This window comes from Equus quagga, chromosome 8, assembly GCF_021613505.1.
Source record: "Equus quagga isolate Etosha38 chromosome 8, UCLA_HA_Equagga_1.0, whole genome shotgun sequence".
In the NCBI taxonomy this organism is placed as follows: Eukaryota; Metazoa; Chordata; class Mammalia; order Perissodactyla; family Equidae; genus Equus; species Equus quagga.
This window is the reverse complement of record NC_060274.1, coordinates 95,040,763-95,063,196: the sequence shown is the minus strand read 5'-3', so window position 1 is coordinate 95,063,196 and position 22,434 is coordinate 95,040,763. Positions and strand designations below refer to the sequence as shown.

Genomic DNA, 22,434 nt, shown 5'->3' with positions numbered 1-22,434 from the left:
ATTGTACACTTTAAAATAGTTTATATTCTGTGAATTTTACTTCACTAAACAAATAAAAATGCAATTAAGGAATTTTGGAATGTTAAGTGAAAATAACATTATTTACTATTTAATGAGGCAAACTCTCTGAGCACTTCAGTTTCCTCATTTGTAAAATGAGTCTGGTACTCACTAAGCAGATTGTTATCTGGTACCAAAGAAGCACGGTGTAAATTTTTATTCCTAATTATAAAACTTCATAGAATAAAATAAAACAAAAGGTGAAAATAGTTTCTATGTTAAGATAACAGAATTATGTGTAAAAAGTTTTCATTAAACTCCCCCACTAGAAGGGCAGTAAAGCTTCTACACTTGCAGTACAGCTATTCTATGATGGAATCATGAAGAAGTAAAACCCCACAGACGCTGCTGACTACTGGTCACCTGACGGAATCAAAGCTCTGGCTCTGCTTTTCCTTGGTGCATTCAGTTCTGCTGAAAACAAAATAAAACCTACCCTTTCAAAACGAGAAATCTTCATTGTTTTAAGCATTGCAGCATCAAGCATCACCGGGGGTCCAAGTTCAAATACATTGCGAAGAAATTCATTTGACTTAGGTAAAGGAAAAGATAACAGGCTCAGTATTAAGTATCAGCTCTTTTTTATTACATAAAGTAAAATCTGATTAGAAGTTATGTGGAGCTTATAAATATGAACTTAGGTCACTTATTTTCTGTTTCTCACAAGACCAAATTGTATTCCAATACCTTGAATCCAAGAAAGCTATGTCAAACGATTTGCTTTCATACAAAGATATCAATAGTGCTCCACTAGACATTCAATACAAAAAAAAGTTTCATATTTATTCAATTTTAATTTCAAAAATGAACTTACTGTTTTGTATCATCTGGAGAGCATTCTGTATATTTAACTAACTTCAAAAGCCAATTAAGTGAGCTACATTCAAAACCGTTCCCTAATTTAAAAGCAAACATATAGAAAGGAGGTCACCCACTCACCTGCAAGTGGTACTGCATCCCCGATCCAAGAACCTCCTTAAAGGTGTCATAGGTATGTTTTTTGACCCAACAATCAATATACATGCGTTCAGGACCAAATTTAACAGTTTCTGTTGGAAAATCCCGTTCCTAACCAACAGAAGAAACAAAATTATAAGAGGACCTAAAATGGCCTAAAGAGATCCTACATAAATACAGTTTCTAAATAGACATATACATGTGAAGATAAGTGGACAATATGGTTTAAATGGATACCTCCATCTCTGAATGTGAACAGAGTAAAAAGTACTAACCTATATAGAGTTGTGGTAGACTTTAAGGCACAACTTGGACTGGGGAAATATTAATGGCAAAACCATAGTGCTGTGAATGTTTTTAAATTTTGATAGCACTCAACAAACTTGAGAAAAGTCAGCTATGTGTACTGGTCTAGGACTGAGGGGTGGGATGAGGAGACAGAGAAGGTTGCAGGACAAGTCAGAAAGACAAAATGCCACGGCCAGCCCAGTGGCAGAGCAGTTAAGTTCGCACGTTCTGCTTCTCAGCAGCCCGGGGTTCACTGGTTCAGATCCTGGGTGTGGACATGGCATGGCTTAGCAAAAGCCATGCTGTGGTAGGCGTCTCATGTATAAAGTAGAGGAAGATGGGCATGGATGTTAGCTCAGGGCCAGTTTTCCTCAGCAAAAAGAGGAGGATTGGCCTTAGTTAGCCCAGGGCTAATCTTCCTCAAAAAAAAAAAAAAAAGAAAAAAAGAGAGAAATACAAAATGCCCCCAACAAGCCAGTGGTGGACCTGAGGGCCAGTAGGGATCTAGGAAAGGAAGAGAACACAAATGGGTTAACAGACCAACCAAAAAGCAGAGGGCCAACAAGCAGAGGGCTCTGAGGGTCTAAGAACAGGCTTATGAAGAAAACGAGAGGTAATATCTCAGTTTAAGATTTCAGAGATGAAACAATTTTGCCAGAAGACAATTTCTAAAGCATAACTATGGGAGGTAGGCCCCAGTGAAATGGAAGTAAAGGCCACTGACACAAACATAGCATAGGATTTTCCAAATGGACAGAGAAGTCATCCAGAATGGTGACAGAATTTGAGATGAAAAAAAAATGGCTGTTCCATTCTTTGACGAATCATGAATATGGAAGACTAACAAGGAAGGGAACAGCCGATAGCAACAAAGACAGGAGAAAGAAGGGGACGGAGCTTGATGGGCGTAGGGACCACTCCAATCGCCTTCCCCACATCTACCGAGCCCCCTTTTCTTTCAGCAGACATAGCATACAATGTAGTAGTAAAGAATGAGAACTCTAGACTTACATGGGTGTGTTACTCACTGGCTTGTGACTTTGGCAAGTAATTTAACCTCTTTGGATCTGTCCCCTTGTCTATAAAATGTGGCTAATCTATACCTATATCACATAGGGTTATTAGAGGTGTAAGATAGAGCATGCGTGAAAAGCATATCCATTGCCTGATCTGTTACAGCAGCTCAAAAAAAAAGAGTAAGATTCTATAATTTAAGCCTTATTTCAGGAAACACTGAGACAGCAGGAAAGAACTCTCTATAGACTCATTTGCATCCTTACCTATTCCTGTCTCCTAAATCAGATAGACAGACTCTCCTCCCCAGTTCAAGGCTAATCATTATTCTTTAACCACATCATACTCCCAATCTTTCACTTCTATTCCAAATGCTCCTTTCTTCATTGGTTCCTTCTCGCATAAACTATCTTGAGCTTCTAAAACAAAACAAAATAACAAACTCTGCCACAATCTAAAGATCAACTCTCTTCCTCTTCCCATTACAGTACATTTTTTAAAAGAATAGTCAAGACACACTATCTCCACTTCTTCACTTCCTATTCTTTCCCGGGGAGATCACAAAGGTCTTTGCTTAAAGGTACTGAGGAGTAAGCAATAATTTACTATTCACAAAAAACACTATACTAAGTACATATGTGCTAAGCAAGCACCATTGCTTAAGCGATGGCAAATACACCAAGGTGAAATACATTTCCGTCATTATGACTCTTTCTGATTTTTTTAACTCAAAAATTATACATTAGAATTAAATTTTCCCTTGTTTAAAAAAAAAGTCTTCATTTATGTTGGTAAAAATCCACTGAGTCTTAAAATTAGGAAATTGTAAGATCAATCAACAAAACGAGCCAGTTGTCAAGTACAGCATGAAACAATCCAATTTCAAAATGAGTAGCCAATACAGCATCAAGAGGCCTACCTCCACCGCCCTCAGGATGTCTCTGAACACCGATCGCTGCTTTCTCTTGTCCACTTTGGCCCGGTGCTTATTTCCATCTGTAGCCAAAGCCCTAAGTATCTGAGTCAAAGATTCCATGTCTTCGTAAAAAAAGTCCTGCTCAGGAAAAAACAATTTGGTTTACATTTTTATTTTTTTTTTCCCCCAACCGCTTCTAGAGCTAACAAAGAACAGTCCACCTTGGAAACTATCCAGCAGCACTGCACAGAGCAGGATAAATCTTTGAGCTGTTTAGAGACCTTGGCACACACGCATACATAATCACATTTATATTATCATGCAAAAATTTAATCCAGAAATGCTGACTATAAGATGATATACTTTCACCAAACAATTAAATTCCCCTTCCAAGTATATGCAGATGCATTCAACAAATGCTTATTGTGCTCCTACTGTATTCAAGACATTGCTGAAATTTCAAAGAAGTTCAGTGCAAGTCAGATACGCATACATCAATATATCTTCTATTATTTGGCTCCCCAAAGCACACATTCCCAGAATTCCAAACATTCTAATTCCAAAAGTACAAGCTATTAGTAATGCTTTTTAAAGTAACTAATTTCTAATTTACTGGCCATATTTCAAATAAGCAATAAAGCATTTACATCAGGCGCACAAATTGGGTGATTAAATTATTTAAGGTAGGGAGATTTTTAAATCCCTTTTGGAGGAAAGCCACAAAATACATTACTGTTTGCTATTACCTTGAGTTGACTATGGGCTTCTTGTAACAGTTTAAGTGGCTATATTTTCATGAAGTTTCTTTATTTTGGGTACTTTTATTCCCTAACTACATTTGACAACCATATTAAAAACTAAAAGTGATTCAAAGTTATTTAGCTGACCAAAACTAAAGTAGACACTTATAGAAGCCAGAAGGTTGAACAACTTCCAATTCTAGGTATTAGTGCCTGTTTAACATTTTTTGCACTAGTGGTAATAATCATCTAACTTATTCTATTAAAATAAGCAGCTCTTATTCTGGGCATTCTTCAAATTTTATATATAACTGTTTAATCTCAAAAAATATAAATGTATTTCTTTTAATGTCTAAAATAAAAAAGATTATTATACTTGTGGAAAATAAGCTTGAAATTAACACAACAGATATTCTAACTTCAAATACACAAATATTTCCTTACTGTCAATATTTTACATTGTTTATTATTAATTGTCCTAATGAATGTTTTCTTTAAATGTTCCAATTCAACCTCCTATGTCTGAGTTAGCTGGAGACAACCCTCTTTAAGATTTGCATCTAGAATAGCAATTATCAAAGCTGATAAGGTACGTAAAACAGATCAAAGTTATGTTGATCTCTATGTTTAAATTCCAATCAATCTGATTCCATCATAACAGGATGGGAAGAGTTGTACTTGTAGAAACAAGTACATTCAAGCACTGGCAGTTTCCTACTCGTTTCATTGGCTACTTGTTCTTTGACAAAAAAAAAAAGTATGGAAGATTTAAAAATACATGTGGACAAATAAACCAAAAATTAAGAAAACTCTACACATTACCTTAATTTGCTCTAAGAACTGGGAACCACTGCCAATGGTTCTCAACAATCTTACCTCCCAGGGAACATTTGGCTATGTCTGGAGACAGTTTTTGGTTGTCACATCCAGGGTAGAAGTTGCTACTGGCATCTAGTGGGTACGTGGCCAGGGATGCTGCTAAACACCCTAAAATGCACAAGACAGCGCCCCTTTCCAACAACAAAAAATTATCCAGACCAGTATATCAACAGTCCTGAGGCTGAGAAATCTGCTCTAAGTGAGCTCAGCAATCAATAAAACTCAATGTAGTTTTATAGTCTGAATCACTGAATTCAACACAGCACCAACTTGGAAAAATGTTAATATCTTAGAGAAATGTCTCCATAAAATGAGCAGTGCATTAAAAAGAAAGAAAATGTAAATATAACAAAAATAGTCCATAAATAGCATCCAAAAGCAATTTATTGGAGTCTAGGATAACCTATAGTTGGGTGCTGCAAAACGACACTTTGGTCAAGCACAGGCCACACGTATGACGGTGGTCCCATAGGTTAATACCGTACAGCACAGGCTATACCATCTAGGCTTGCGTAAGTACACTTTATGATGTTCACACAACAATGACACTGCCTGATAACACATTTCTCAGAACGCATCCCCCTAGCTAAGCAATGTATGACTGTACCACTGTACTCAGAAGACCTGCACACTCAGGGACAAATAGAGAAGGGCCCCTGGAGGTACAAACACACCTTAACTCTTATCAAAAATAAAAAGAAAATAAGCATTATCACACAAGATGCATGTTTGTTTGTCTGTCTGTGTGTGTCTCTCTCTCTCCTACAGCACTTCCCCTGTCAGGTTAGGTGGGAGATGGAATAGGGAGAATTAGAGAAGGTCAGACTGTACTGTATTTTGGTCTATCTTCCTGAGTAAACACATCATGTGGCCCCGAGATCTGTAATTCTGCCTACTAGATAGGCTTTGTCTTATTTTAATTCACCCGAGAGAGCTCCTAAAAAGCTACTACTAGAATACTGCCAAAGAGGGGGAGGTAATACTCAATTCAATTAACAATTAGTCATGCACTGCCTTAACAACATTTTGGTCAATGACAGACCACATATACGATGGTAGTCCCCTGAGATAATAGCACACAGCTTAGGTGTGTAGTAAGCTATACCATCTAGGTTTGTAGGGGAGGAAGAAATTTTCTTCTACCCTTCTAGGTTCTTCTGACTGATCTAAGAATTAAATTGACACGTGATAGATTAACAGGAGAAAAACAACAGTTTAATGTATACATGGGAGAAACCCAAGAAAATCGAGTTAACTCTCCAAAATAGCCAAAGCCCTCACTTTAAATACCATTCTCAGCTAACGACAAAAAGAAAATGTCGGGGGTGAGGAGAGTCGGGGACTTCAAGAGGAGGGAAGGCAATTCACAGGCAAGCAAAAAGGAGCAGATGTTTGGCCACTCAGAAACAGAACACAGAGGGGAGCCAAACAAACAGGCTCTGCTAGGTTCTTCCCTGCCTACCACCTAGTTTATGTTATGGTAAGGTGATATGTCACTTCCTAAGACAGGTTTTTTATCTGAATTCTTTCAGGCAGTTCAGGGGGAGGTAACAAGAAAAACTTTGAGTCTTTTGTTCCTTAAAAATAATCAGCCTAGGCCCTGTGGCCAAGTGGTTAAGTTTGCAGGCTTTGCTTCAGCGGCCCAGGGTTTCACAGATTCGAATCCTGGGCACGGACATGGCACTGCTCATCATGCTATGCTGAGGCAGCATCCCCCGTACCACACCTAGAAGGACCCACAACTAAAATATATGCAACTATGTACTAGGGGGCTTTGGGGAGAAAAAGGAAAAATAAAATCTTTAAAAAAAATAAATAAATAAAAACAATCAGCCTAGGGGCCAGCCCAGTGGCGTAGTAGTTAAGTTCGTGTGCTCCACTTCAGCAGCCAAGGTTCACAGGTTTGGATCCTGGGCGTGGACTTACACACCACTTATCAAACCATGTTGTGGCAGTGTCCCATATACAAAATAGAGAACTGGCACAGATGCTAGCTCAGGGACAATCTTCCTCATGCAAAAAGAGGAAGATTGGCAAAAGACATTAGCTCAGGGGCAATCTTCCTCATGAAAAAGGAAATAAATAAATAAAAATAATCAGCCTAAAATAATCCTCACGTTAAAGAGACACATTGTGAGGGGGCAAATTTTGATCCCTTCAGTACATTCTATGATGTTTGCATGACGAAATCCCCTAAGCACACATTTCTCAGAACATATCCCCATTGTTAAGCAACACATGACTGTACAGTAACAGCTACTATTTATACTGTACCCGCCATGCATTCTCAACAACCCTACGAGGTAGTTACTATTACTTTCTCCATTTTAAAGCTAAGGATACTAAGGAATAAGAAGTCACCCAACATCACCCAACTAGTAAGGGCAGAAGAGAGATCTGAACTTAGGCAGTGCGGCTACAGAGTGTACTCTTATCTACTTGGTTATATGGCAAACACGCCTAGTAAACTAAGAGAGCTCTCAAGGATTACTAATTCCTCGGGTCAACTTTGAACAAATAGCTTTTACTAATATTTCACCAACTCATTCCTAAAAACTCAACCTAAAAGTCAGCTCTTCAGAAGTTTTTTTCTAAGTCTCCCAGGCAGAATTCATCATACTGCTAGATTTCCAGGTTAATAACATCACAAAATAATTATGTTAGCAAAAGGCTCCAAATAATTCAATGCCACGTTTGCTACAAACTCTAATTTTAATCAACCTATGTATTCATCAACACCTGATTTAATCGCCACCACCACCACCACACACTCACTCCTTTCAAAAAGTTTATTTACTCAACAAAAACAGCAAACAAAACACTAGGTTCCGTTTTTATAACCAGGTTCATTTTTATCCTTGTCAAGAACTTAGGTCAAATTTAACACGTTTGGATGAGTTCTCCTGACTATCTCATGTAATTTATTAAGCCAGAGAACATAAGATATGTGGGTGGTAACATATTTATGTTTACACAAATTTAAACAAGCAAATTCAACATGCATAATTTAAACTGCATTTAAACACAGGCCTAGAATGGAATGTGATGGACTAAAGCAACCCACAACATGCATTAATCCTATCTGAAATTATTCACTGTCAAATAACTTCTTTAATAGCACAAAAAGTTTCATTCTGGAAATACAATCTTTCTCCTTAAATTAAAAAGCACCTAGTAAATAACCCAAGGTTCACAATAGAGGTCACAAACCAGGGTAACCAAATGCCTGAGAGGTCTCCTAGAACACAGGACTTTCAGTCCTAAACCTGGAACACTAGCAGGACAGCAGGTTACCTATCACAAACTCAAAAAGCCAAATGGTGGTAATGAATATCCAGGAGCACTGAACACAATGAACAACTGCTAAGCACATCTCATCTAAAGGGCCATATTTACTTCCGTCTTTGACCTAGAGAAATTAAACGATGACTAAATTCATCTGATCCCAAATCCATGCCGACTTAATAATTCATCCATTTGTCTGACATTTATTATAAAGCATCCATGCCTGAATTACCTTCATGTGTCCCTTGGCTGAGAAAACCAAGTACCTTCACAGAAACTATACTAGACACAACTCTCTCCATGGGTAGTAGAGTGCATCCCTAAACTTTAGTTTTATACAGAGCAACAATTAAGTGTAATGAACTTCACTCAAATGTTGCTCTAACCAGCCCTTATTGGTTTATGTTCTAAAAAGTATTACAACACCACTGCCAAGAAGCAGGGCAATTAATCACTTGGTTCTCAAGCTGGCCATGCTCCAAAGTTATCACCCAACTCCTAACTGTGAAGGTAATGAAAGAACAATGGTACTTGTGACACAAGCTTTTTCCTCTACTCATCAGATACTTACACTATCCATTCCTCTGGCCAATTCAAAGAGAAGTGCCAAAGATTCACCAGCAGCTATTCTCATGTTTACATCATCAGAAGAGAGGAGGCTTGGAAGTTTATGGAAATGCCTAGAAAATAGTTAGTCATTACTATGTGAACACAACGATGTCAAGAAATGTTTTTATAAAATGTGAAACTAAACATACATACATCTCAAGCTTTTTCTTCACTTCATTAATTGGGCATATGGTCAGTAATAATGTCCATGCGAGAAGTGAGCTAATATGAAGCACTGTATTAGGGGTGCTGCAAACAACATTAGTATTTTTCTCTTTGAGATAGGACTTGGTGAAGATATTTTCCAAACATTCCAGAGTTGAATACAGCTCCTAATATATGAATAAGATAAGGATATGAAATTACCCTCTTAAATTAGAAATGTGCAAATAACTAGAGTCAAAGGTCTTCTACTTACAGTAATGTCATCTGTGGCAATAAAAGAGCAAACACCAAAGCAAGTTGCGCACTAAAAAAAAAAGCAAATTCAGATATTAATGTTTGTCATTTTCTTATTAATTTATATCTTGCTGCTTCTACAGTTCAATGTGAAAATTTTCTCAACTACATAACTACATTAGGTCCCAAGCATAGTATAAAAAGAGAGAGGGAACATAGGATCAAGACTCAAGGGAAGTGGGTCTTAGCACACACTCTGCTACCAAAATCAGAGTACAACTTTAGGAAAGTTATTCCATTTCTCTCGGGTCTTCCTTCATTAACCTAGCAGATCATTTCAAACTTCAACTCCAACTCAAAGTCAGAAATTAAGTTTGGACATTTGTGATGAAGAAACCTATTCTATTAAAAGTCTTTAAAACACATTAAGTTTGCCATAGTTTTTTAAGCTTTTAAAACCACTTACAGTTTATGCATTGCTTAACGACAGGGATATGTTCTGAGAAATGTGTCACTGGTGCTTTCGTCACTGTGCGATCATCATAGAGCATCCTTACACAAACCTAGATGGTATAGCCTACTGCACACCTAGGCTATATGGTACTACCCTAATGGGACAACTACCATATATGTAGCCCATCATCAACCAAAACGCCATTATGCAGCGCATGACTGTATATTCATTTGCTTACACGTAAACTCTACTATGACAATTCCCCAAAAAAATTAGCTTCCAAAAAATGAGCAAACAGGAGGAGAAATCTCATAAAATTTAAATAACTGTTCTCAAACTTTCCACCTAAAGAAGGATCTCATTAACTCAGATTTTACTTATTTTGGAATATGTTGAAAAGAAGTCAGGAATCCTTTTGTTGGGGGGAAAAAAGCTAAACAAGTGGGTACACTACAAGTTTATCAAGGTAAAGCTTACCTAATGAAATCGACTCAAGACAATATTTATACGCAAATAATCTGCTTGCAATATAAACAGAAAAACATCGATTTTCAGAACACTACTCTTAACAAATTAATCATATAAAAATTTGTGACATTTTATTATTCTCCATTTCCCTTTTCTCTATATGTTGTCACTAAAAATTCCTTCATGGTGTTCCAAGTACCCCTAAAGCTTAAGTCTTTAAAGTCACCATTCACATGCCCAAGTTTCAGCTCGTCCTGTTCCGGTACTGTGAGGACACCTGCGATATTAATCTGCTTGGTGTCACTATTTTATGTTATTTCATCCTGGTAAAAATCAGACATTGTTAAAATTAAAAAGCAGTCTAAGCATTATTCTCAGTAAAGGAAAATTTCAATCTGTATCTCTTCTTTCTCCTAAGTAAGCAGCAGAAGCAAGACCACATTTCTCCTTTTGATTATTCTAAGAGAAACGGTAGATTAAAAATTACAACTGCCTACATTTAATAAAGATTCTTCTGCTAATATGCAGAAGGCCGCTAAGTTTTTTAAAAAAAATTCATAGCAAGAGTAAGTACGAAGAAAAAGGCTTTGAAGAACATGCCTTTAAATGACCACAACAAATTCACACACAACCAAAATTAAATGATCGCTCCAAATATCTAACAGTGTTTTCTGTCGAACATTTTAAATACCCCTAAAGTTGCATGAAACTACCCAAAAAGGGGGGGGAAAGAAAGGTAAATAGCAAAATCTTAATTAGATACTTTAGGATTACTAACTACTGGAGGGCAGAGATTCCTATGAAGTCACCAAACTCCTACTTCTTTGCCTCCAGGGGAAACAGCCAGACAGGGGAAGCTGTATTCCATGCAGGCGGTAAGACCAAGAAACTCGCTGCAGAAGAGATGTGCCTCTGTCCTCTTGCCTTCCCACCTAGCTACCACAGCTGCCATTTGGAGAGGGCGTAGAAGTAGGGCAGAGCTGCAGGACGGATGCCTAGGGACCCTGCCAACTTGTTGTAATGGAAAGTGATACGAACGAGAAATAAACTTTTATCAAGGATTCAGGGTTTATCTGATATAAAGATTAACATCATTTGCCTTAAGTAATACTAATGAGGAAGCTAATTTGAATAATCAGTATTAAAAAGTTTCAAACTTGAACTGGTTCTCTTGTTAGGAAAACAGCTTTGAGATTCAAAACCACTAGGATTAAATTCTTAAGATCCATTAAGACTCTTAAGATTCGTAAGCTCCATTAAGATTCACGCGCATGTGATCATTTAAACCACTTATTAGCACACCAAAGACAAACAACAAAAAAAGCCCAAAACCTACAATCTAAAGTCAAATGTTCTAAGGGGTAAATATGAATTAGAGAATGAAAGCTTTTCCAAACCCCAAAACCAGATGAACATTTCACACATCAGAGTTTCCTACATCTACCAAATCCACCCATGTAAATTACAGCATTCAGCTTTTCATAAGGACTTGTAGGCCACAGCTGCCAAAAGTTTCTAAAACACCCAATAAAAAGTAACCAAACAATAAATGTTGTCTAGACCATATCTTTAAGTTCCAATCAAAATTATCCTTCAGTCATCCTAAATAACTCAACACAATATTGTATTTCCTATCAGTACAGTCATGCACCATGTAACAGATGTTTCGGTCAACAACAGGCAGCATATGCAATAGTATAGCCTAGATGTGTAGACAGCTATACTATCTAGGTTTGTGTAAGTACACTCTATGATAATGTCCACACAACAAAACTGCCTAATGATGCATTTCTCAGAACATATCCCTGTCATTAAGCAACACATGACTGTATATGATCTTCAATTTCAAAGATGTAGACATTTGCTCCATCTGGGATGCTCTATGTAAGAAAACAATTGTCATATTGAGTCTGCTTGCTAAAACTAAAAGAGAAATGAGAGTAAAATGTTAATAAAAAGTCACTATTTAAAAAAATGCTGCTTTCCTAGATTATTCATCAGACTGTCTGGGTGTCATGCCTAGATAGATCTACAAATTTAAAAATCTTATACTTACAGTTTGCCTCGCCTGGATACTAGCTGTTCCATCACAAATTATTTTCTTCAAGATCGGTCCAAGAGTTTTTAAAACCTCTTCACTTTCAATTCCAGGGCCCAACTGAATACAAAGGACAGACGCTAACGCCGCAGCTGCACGCTGCTCATCACTTTTACCTATAAAAGAAGCCAAGATGCAACTATGACAAATTGTTTTCAGTAGACTTATTAAGGCAGCAATTTCCCAAAATTTGTTTTGTTTAAAAATGGCATCTCCAACTTATGAAACCCATACTATGCTCCAGGCTTTCACATGAGCTATAAACCTAGTGAGGTTAACTCTGGAAACAGACCCTACTCAAATCCTAGATCCACCACTTTTTAACCAAATGATCTTCAATTATTCTTATTCTCAAACCAATTTCCTCATCTGTAAAATGGAGATTACACCTATCTTAAGAGATACTGTAACAGTTCAGCAAAATAATGTGTTTCAAGCCTTGTGTGACCTTCCAAATGCTTCATGTACTCGTAGAATAGTGCTCAAGTAGCCCTTGAATTAACCTCCCAAGCATTTCAGATGTACACAGCCCATGAGGTAAACTAAACCTTCAGGGTTCCCCCACAAAAATTTTTTTAAATAAATAAAGGATTGGGCCTGGGCTGGTGGCATAGTGGGTTAAGTTTGCATGCTCCACTTCAGTGGCCCAGGTTCGCAGGTTCAGATCCCAGGCGCAGACGTAGCACCGCTCGTTAAGCCATGCTATGGCGGCATCCCATGTGAAACAGAGGAATATTGGCACAGACGTTTGCTCAGTGAGAATCTTCCTCAAGCAAAAAGAGGAAGACTGGCAACAGATGTTAGCTCAGGGCCAATCACCCTCACAATCAATCCATCAATCAACAAGAGATTAAAAACAAGGGCCTCTTGGGGCCGCCCTGTGGCCTAGTTGGGTGTGCTCCACTTTGGTGGCCCATGTTCACAGGTTCGGATCCTGGGCATGGACCTACACACTGCTCATCAAACCATGCTGTGGTGGCGTCCCACATACAAAATAGAGGAAGACTGGCACAGATGTTAGCTCAGGACGAATCTTCCTCAGCAAAACATAAATGAATAAAAATAAGGGATTCTTTAAAACTATAAAAACTACATTACTATAAAGGTAAATATAAATTAACTCTTTTGAGAATCATATATACCAAAGGGTCTGAATAAATTTTGAACTTCAGTTATTACCTGATAAATTAAAAATTTATAAAATATGCAGGTTGGAATGAATTTTTAAAGGTCATCTGGTCCAACTACCTTACAGGAAACAGGTTCAATGTAAACACCTTTAACAAAGCCATTCTAATATTTCAAAAAAGTTGGCTCTGCTGTCAATTATACTAACAAGTTATTTAACCTTAGACCAGTCTCATGTTTCCTAGGCCTTTCTTTACTCTGTACAATGAGAGAGGTAGACTAGATGAAAGATTTCAAAACAATCATTCCTGACAAAGCTTTCACCTCAGGCAAAAGGAGAAAAACAAGGACATAAAGCTAAGCTCGTTCAATTTAAAGGAGCATGTGTGCTTCCTACATTTTTAGTGTTAGAAATATTTTGTTAATAAAGTGATAATGATAGAACGTAATTATTGTCATAACGTTCTTACTTGGCAAATAATTAAGCTGATAGCCCAAAATCTTTTTAATTTTGGTGGTTCCTAAAACTAAAAAGTCTGGTAATACTAGACAATCTTTAAGGTTTCTTTTTTTTTTAGAAGTTCTATAATTATTAACAATATGAATTCCAGAATCTCTATTACAAGTTCTAGAATTCAAATATTCCAAGGATATCCTGAAAATGATGTCATCCACAGCTATGACTGATGTTTTAAATAAGTATAAGGGAAAATGAGGCAGATAATTATGATACTTTTCCAATTTTAGAAAAATAAAGTAGGATACTTTTTGTTGACATCTGACATACACTTTCAAGTCTTTCTTATATACAAAGAATGGCAATCACCTCTTCTGATACACCAAAGGATGACAATCTACTCCAATCCTTGCTAGTTTCAGGCTGTTTATTACCTAAACAAAAACAAAGCTTCCAACCAGTCTGATTTTGAGTCTTAATAAGCATGCTATATTCCTTGACAATTATAAAGTTTTAAGAGTGAGCCAGTCTTCTAGTGCCATTAACAAATGTTACTGCAAAGGAGCTAGCAAATTCCTTTTAGTTCTGTGCCTGTGACTCAAAAATAAGGACATTACCTTTTTTCAGGCAGCGTTCAATGCTATCAGTTAAAGTCATTCTTCTTTCCAGAACAAATTCATAAAGCATTTTTGAAGCCAGTGCATTTTTAATACCTTCAAGAGCTGCCTGTCTTATCTTCGCACTATTTAAAACAAAACGTAAGAAAAAGAGAATCCAGTTGAAGTGTACCACACGTCAATAACTTTTAAAAACTTAACCTATTTTCCTTTCAATTTTTTCTATTTAAAGATTTTTTTAATCTAACTGTCATCAAGCTCTAAACATTTTCCAATAATAATTTAATTTTCCTCTACAACTCACTTTATTACACAAAAGATTTTTAAGCTGCTATATACCACAGCATTTTTCTGCTTATTAGTTTAATAACCACAACTTTAAATGACCACATAGTATTTTATAGTTTCAATGTACAAGACATGTTCTCCTACATTACATATTTAAGTGAACTCACATTTGTTTTTAACACTACAAAAGTCTAGAGTTCATTGTTTGCATCTTCTGGACTTTTAAATTCCATATGTTTTAAGTCAGTTCTAGAGCTACTGTGAAGTAAGAAAATAATCTAGCTTTGATATTTTTCAGGCCTGTAACAAAATTAGAAGACAGAAGGCTTAATGCCAAGTTTAGTTGTCCTTCCTAGTTGAAGATTAAGTTTTAATTCAACAAACCCATTTCAATTATAATCAAATACAGTTATGTGCTATTATGCTAGAACAATGACTAATCTGAGTCAATTAATTTAATTCTAGTGGTATGTTCCTAACCACATTACAAGTCCAAAGAAACAAGAAACATTAAAACATCCAAAGTAAACAAATCAAGCTTTTGAAAAACATACTGTTAACTTAGAGAACTGCACACATTTTATATATATGTAAGGCGGCTGATGGAATCACCCAGAACGAAGTGTTTCCAGTATTTCCTACCTCTTATCCAGCGTCAGGTCAATAAATCCCTTCAATTTGTACTCTAAGTCTTCTTGAGTTCCTTCCTCATCAAGGACTTCTGGTCCTAAGGAATAATTTAAACCAACCACCGTAATTTAAGTAGAAAAAAAGCAGATAAGGAACAGTATAGTATACCTCAGCTACAAGAATTCCTCCAACTGAACATCCTTTTTATCTAAAGCTGCAAATTAAAACTTAAAACTCATACCATCTTCAGCAAAACTGGAAGGATCACTGTAACCACTGCAATGGCTCATTGTTTCAATCGATGCATCCTCATCGCTAAAAGGTTGAACATTTCGATGCTGGCCACCTGTTAGGCAAAAGAAGGTGGAGGTGGATGATTTTGTTGCCATATATATAAATATTTAACTTAGGAATTTTTAAATTTACTTAAGAGAAATTCAGTAATAGAAACCCAAACTTATTTAAGAAAAAAGATCATATTACAAAAGAACACATTTAAATAGTCCTAAAATAAGTCAATTCACCTAACATGTATTTTAGAGCCCCAACTATTTACAATATACATCAAGTTCAGAAATATATCAATCATTTAACCTAAGGCACCAGTTTTTGATGATATAAAAACTAGTATTAGATGAAAAAACTACTTCCAAATCAAGATTTCAAATCACAAAGAAAATTAAAATAGATCCAAAAATAGAGTATGTCATAGAACACCATAAGACAAATATATTTTCCAACAAGAATGACTGGAAACTAGTAAACTTTACCTAGTGAATGGGTTAGTTCCTAGGTTATATATGTCTTATGTGAAGAGGAATTTTAAGAGATGGTAGTTTTAAAGATAACTTGAACTGAGAGAAAAAAAGGCTTAAAAGTGAAGCTTTGGCATTTGATATAGCATAAAAGCCAGTTAGATAAATTACCTTTAAAAAAAAGGTTCTGACATTTCCAACAGTTTAAAAAAATGTGTTACTGTTGTATCACTAATGTTGTGTTACCGTTGTTAGTAAAAGTGCTGTCACTAAAAAAAATACTCTCTTTTTTTTTTTTTGGAGGAAGATTAGTCCTGAGCTAACATCCGCCACCAATCCTCTTTTTGCTGAGGAAGATGGGCCCTGAGCTAACATCTGTGCCCATCTTCCTCTACTTTATACGTGGGACACCTGCCACACAGTATGGCTTGACAAGCAGTGCATAGGTCCTCGCCCGGGATCCAAACCAGCGAACCCCAGGCTGCCAAAGAACGTGAACTTAACTACTGTGCCAACAGGCTGAGCGCCTCCTTTTTTTTAAATTAGAATCTTTCTTTCAACTTCACGTAACCTAAGGAATAAATCCATATTCCTAGTCACTGTCATTTCTGGCCAGTTTTTTTTTTTAATAGGAATTTCATATTAATAAAAAGATTGCCTAGTTATGAATTACACTGAGCACTGAGTTTAAAATAAGTCCCAAATTCTACTCCCAAAGTGACCTTGAGTTACCTCTGAGCCCACTGCCTTATCAGTAAAATCTAAGACTGCACCAAATATCACTAGGCCCCTATGTTCAAGAAATTCGTGACATTTACTATCTTAAAATAAGTTTTTTCTAAATCCTCTAAGTTTAAGCCTGTTGCTCTTGGTTTTTTTTTAAACACAGGTTGTCTTTTTATTTTAATCAAAACAGAAGAGAATTTAGCAGATTTTTAAATCAACACAGGAAGCAAGTGGGCTAACCAATTTGCTTGCTATCCTAAAGGGAATAAATGGTGCCAATCAAAGCAGTAAAGCATAAACAATAAGCAATGAAGCCAAGATCCCAAAACTTCTTAATCAGAGTGCTTAGGACAGAAATAAACAAAGATCTATGACATCATAGTCTATTTCTGGATCTATCTTCATTTGTTTTCATGACTTGAAGCCATGGCAATAGCTGAGAATCATTTCAGTAACTTTTACTAACATTTATTCACGAATCGATTTAAGGTTTTTATTTTTCATATTCAGCCTACTTCTAATCGGTCAAGAAGAGTATGTCCTATGCAAGTCTTACTCAGCTCCCTTCTTTAAGTTTCAATGACTTTCCAAGACTCAAGAGAAAGAGAGATTTAAAAAAAAAAAATCAAGGAAAAGAACCCTGTATAAACACCTGATATCTAGGTCAAACTCATCCACCTTGTGATCTCCAGTACCATTAATGAGGTGGCACTCTAGACACACAAAGTCTTTATTTTTTAGAGGGATGGCTTACTGACAAGGTTTTGTTCTTTCCTAAAAATGCTCTCTTCAAATTAAGAGCTATGACAAGTATGCACACCTGTATAAGAGGTCAATTTGGTTAGCTTCCTAGAACCCTCCCCCAACTTAAAAAAATAAAGAATTTAAATAGAAAACTCATTAAAGAGACAGAGAGAAGTTAGTTATCTTTTGGTTGTGCACGTGAAGGTCTCATTTGAATCCCATTTCTTCTAGATGTCATTTAAAAATACCAATAAGGGAAGTGCAAGTTTGTCACAATTTTCTATCTCTTATACTCAACAACCATTTATTCATTTATTTAGTGAATAAGTAATACGTTCACATGGAACCAAATTAAGGTTTTAAAAAAGTAAATCTCACCCACATACTCCACTTACCAGAGACAAGCAGTTAAGTTCTAGTGTAAATGTCAAAAGATATTCAAAGCATGTATAATTTTATAAACTAATCAAAGAATTCTTTTTCATTTGCTTACATATGCTAAAATTCATATATATACTTTACATAACCTTTTCTACTGAGAAAGAAAAGACAGCAGCAATAAGGCTGCGAATGAGCCTTAATGTAAAACTTGAAAGGCAATCCACCACTGCCTTCTGAGGTTATTCTCTAAGTACCAGAAAGGAATGAGGCTAGACTGGAAGCTTCAGAAGGGAATAGAGGTTTGTGATTCAAGGAGGTGATTAGTAACATTGTTACCATTTTCAAAACGACTTTAGCTACTGCTTCTCCATTATTTGCTTCATCAACAAAAGGTAAACTTAAAGAAGAATAAAATTAATAAGGTCCTTCTAGACAGAATACATGTTTACTTCAGATGAGGAAAAGCTGACGCAAAGGAAAGAGGTATCCTCAATTCACACAGAGCAACTAGATGCCACAACACACTAATTATGTACTTAACATCTCGATCAAGAATGAATTTCATGCATATGGAGAGCATTTGATCAAAATAAAGAGCGATATAAAGAAAACGAAAAAACCACCACTTATAACAATTCATTCCTATTGTCAATTATTAAATACTTAATACATGATTACAAGTTTTCGCGCTGCTATAAATATAGGAAAGCTTTTTAAAATGCCAGTTTCCAATTATCTTTAACAAGAAAACTGGCCTGTTGACTTTCTAATGTACAAAAGAATATCATTCTGGGGGGTACACTGGCAATGGTGTTGACAAATACCTAATGGCTACTAGTAGTTCCGACGTGATAATGTCTCAGGATATTCCAATATTTAACTTCAAAACTTCAACAAAACAATTACTAAATGAGATGATTTTACCTAGTTTACTGTAACACTCGATTAGAGTTTAGTGTGGGGTCTCGTAGAACTTTCCGCTTCAAGTCCTTTGTTCATAACCATATAGTTAGTAGCAGAGAATCATTAATTCAGTTCAGCACCTACCCATCCAGGAAAAGGTGCAACCTTGCAGTGAGGACACAAAAAACCTAACTTTTGGCCAACTGCAGCCTGAGCTCCTCACCACCCCCGCCTATCCCGGGCTCATGGCAGAGACTCTATAGAATGCAGCACAAAGGACAACGCGGTTTCTGCCCGGGGGAGTCGCCTCAACGGGTCACAGTGGAGCTGGGGGCTCAGGATTTCCGCAGGTGCCAGCCAGGAGTGGCAGCAGAGGCCAGGCTGAGACAGTGGCTCACAGTTTCCGATGCCTCCGCCCGGCCAGGTGGACACGCAGGATGGGCAAGGCGGCAGCTGAAGGGGATGCCACACCTGCGCCTTTGCGTCACCCCGGCCCTACCTCGCAAGGCCGAGGCCGCGTGACGCTAGAGCCGGTCCAAACCCACCGGACGTTTGGCATTCCCAAGAACTCCATGTTGGAGCCGGGAGGTCAAAGGCGACCAGTGACAGCACAGACACAACTCCGAGCTCTGCCCCACCCTCCGTCCGGGAGAGCTCTGGAGAGCAAGCACCGGCCTCTAACAAAAGTTCCTCTCAGGCCCCGCTCCCCGGCACCCCGACCGCGACTCCCTCTCAAGGCCAAGAACCCATTCGTCCCCATGGCCGGCGCCCAAGTCCGGCTCGCATGCCAGATCCACATCGCGCGAGGCACGGCCCCCAGCGCATGCTGGGAATTGTAGTTTACCAGGAAAGCCAGGATGCTCGCAGACGCAAACGTCTGGGGGGAAAAAACTACAATTCCCGCGGTGCTCAAGACCAAAAGACTCGCTAGCCCGGCCGGCAACCGGGATGCCGGCGGCGAGGATACTCCCTTACCCGCTGTCGCCGCCGTCGCTGCAGCTGCCCCTGAGCCGCCTCCACCATTGCCACCGCGGTGGGGAGTGTTCCGTTTCTTATTCTTCGGCATCGTGGGACGCCCGGTGCCGCCTAAATTCGGAGCTTAGTGAGGATCAGCCGATGGAGCTGCACTTTTTACTCGTGCGTCTGTGCGGCAGGCGGCTGAAAGGCGAGTCTTCGGCTAACAAGAGAGGCGAGAAGCGGCGGGGGTAAGAGTGGGCGGTGGCGGCAGCAGAAATCCCCGTGAAGAGCTGTAATCGGAAACGATACATGTTTCTCTCTAGCGCGGGAGCTAAGGCGGGGCGGTCGAGGCCACGACGCCTTAAGTAGCAAGACTGTCGCCTGTCGTCACCATCTGTGGGCGTGGCTCGAACTCTCACTAGCCAATCCGCAGAGGTCTCCCCACCCGAGTCCCACTTCGCGTGGCCCATGGATGCCGACTACCAATCCCATGCCGCAAGTCTTCCAGTCCCGCGCAGGGAGCGAATCTTCGGTGCCGCACTGAATTCTGGGAAATGTAGTAGGCCGCGGGGCGGGGGGAGTCGTCTCCCAGCTCCTCCCAACAGGCCTTTCAGCGCGCTTCCTTCCTGCCTCCTAACCCCCTCCCCTGCCTCGGGGCGGCCCCGCCTTGGAATTGCCTGGGGTGGTCCCTGGTGATGAGCAACCCAGCGGGTATGCCCAATGACGACATCCAACTTCCAACTGGGAGCTACGCAATCGGCTTTGCTCATCTATCGGCGGAGGCTCGCGTTCTTCTCTTTAATCTTTCTCCTAGTTCCCTGCGGCCTCTGCCCTGGCCCAGCCATACCCCTCCTTGGGAACTTTTCCCTGGTTTTAGTTGTTGAATTAGTTTAGCGATCCTCTATAATATCTATAATTGAAGTGTGGTTCAGAGCTATGTGCCTCCCACCTCCAAAAAAAGTGTGCTTTAATCTACTTAGTCGTGCAGTTCGTGGATTTCTCCTATTCTAAACTAGAAATATCTGGCGATTCAGTGTCACAGTTTTCTATACAAGAATGTGTCCTTTGACAATTCTACCTGACAATTAGGAGGTCAATCTGGGATAAGGTGGTTTTCTGAGAACTTAACAGCTGGTAAAACAAACATGAGCTATAAATACCAATCATCGCGGCGTTTTTTATTTTCCAAGGTCCTCCTAGATCTGTCGTCCTTGTTATATTTGTCGTGTACTTAGGACCTGTTGTTAGGTTCATATATTATGCTTATGACAGATCAAACTCACTTATTCACCTCAATGTAGGTGACGCATGCCCCTCTCCACCTCACTCCTGAGCTCCTTGTCGTATTTTCAACTGTCTGTAGCACGTTTCCACCTAAATATTCCACCTGCACCTCAATCCAATATCTCTAAAACAAATGCCATGTTTCCCTCTTCCTGTCTTCCCTTGTGTTCACAGTAGTCCTGTCCTCCCATATGTCCAAATTTAAAACCTCAACTTTATACATGGTTCTTCTCTCTCTCTTTAGTGCCCCCCATACAATGTTTTACAGTAAAACTCTTAAATTTGTGTCCTATTCTCCAATCACACATGGCCTCAGTTCCTGCCTGGGCACTTTAAGGGATCTCCCAGCCTTTTCACCAATGTCTCATGCATGATAATGCTGCCACATTTATTTGTGTATCCCCTATTTTATTAATTCACCTGCTTTAATATTTGCTCAAAAACATTCCTTGGTTCCATTACCAATACATTAAATGCCAACCCTCTTAGCCTGTCCTGGACTCCCTTTCCAGTCCCATCCCTCACTGCTTCCCCATACACGCCCTGTTTTTAGCCAGTCTGAACTGATCCTCATTTCCAGTACACAGTTCTGCTCTTCTGCTCCCCTACCTCCGTTTTATCCCTCACATTGTTCCCTGTTCTTGAAATGCTCCTCCTCCCATCTTCACCTTACAGAAGTTTATCCATCTTTCAAGATCTAGCTCAAATGCCACCTCCTTCACGAAGCCTCTAACCAGAATTGTTCTTCCTGCTCCCAACTCTTAGCACTCTGTAATGCTCTAATGTCACTTAGTGTATCCCCACAGGCCACACAGCCTATTCAAAGGGCAACATTTCAGGGTTGCTTTTACTTTATTTAATCCTAAAGCAACAAGTAAACTGCACAGAGCACATAAACCAGATAAGGATGCAGGTTGGTGGACACAGCTCCCACTGATTCCCTTGTATCATCCCTTCAGATGGTGGCACTTCTGAAGTCCAGTGGCCCTGGCCCACATTGAGTGAGTTGACCCCAGGTTGGAGTAGCATAGAACTCCATAGCTTTTATAACCCCAGCTCTTCATCATCCAGAAACAGCTTAATCTGTACGTAAGGCAATAATTTTGCTACTCTGTGAGCCATATCACCAGGCTTAATGTCCAGGTTCCAGGGCCTAAAACGTGTGCTTTGCCTGCATTTGAGAGACACTCCTTTTGTCTGCAACCATTCATGTCCACTTAGAGGCTTTTCTTGGGCGGGCCTAGCATGGCCTACCACATCATAAACATACTTGTTTTACATTTATTTGTAAACACATGTCATCTCATGAAATTGTCAGCTCCTGAAGAACAAGAACCTTGTTTTCTTTATCTCTATCCCTCATCGCACATAAGGAATTGTTGTCTTTGTAATTATAG

General features: G+C 38.7%; 1 protein-coding gene across 2 annotated transcripts in view; it reads right to left on the bottom strand.

Moving 5' to 3' along the window:
- The window catches only part of IFRD1 (interferon related developmental regulator 1), a 46,023-nt gene that overhangs the window by 2,125 nt on the left and 21,464 nt on the right, over positions 1-22,434 (bottom strand). Inside the window, exons 1-11 of one of the 2 annotated variants that reach the window (XM_046669588.1) lie at positions 19,772-20,071; positions 15,529-15,633; positions 15,300-15,384; positions 14,370-14,494; positions 12,126-12,283; positions 9,167-9,217; positions 8,902-9,080; positions 8,711-8,819; positions 3,239-3,373; positions 1,000-1,128; positions 497-592 (exon numbers count right to left, since the gene is read on the bottom strand). In XM_046669588.1, coding sequence (XP_046525544.1) covers positions 497-592; positions 1,000-1,128; positions 3,239-3,373; positions 8,711-8,819; positions 8,902-9,080; positions 9,167-9,217; positions 12,126-12,283; positions 14,370-14,494; positions 15,300-15,384; positions 15,529-15,633; positions 19,772-19,862 — 1,263 coding nt within the window. In that variant the 5' untranslated portion in view covers positions 19,863-20,071. Of the gene's footprint in view, positions 1-496; positions 593-999; positions 1,129-3,238; positions 3,374-8,710; positions 8,820-8,901; positions 9,081-9,166; positions 9,218-12,125; positions 12,284-14,369; positions 14,495-15,299; positions 15,385-15,528; positions 15,634-19,771; positions 20,072-22,434 lie in introns of those variants that run through there. The other variant, XM_046669589.1, reaches the window with a different exon arrangement.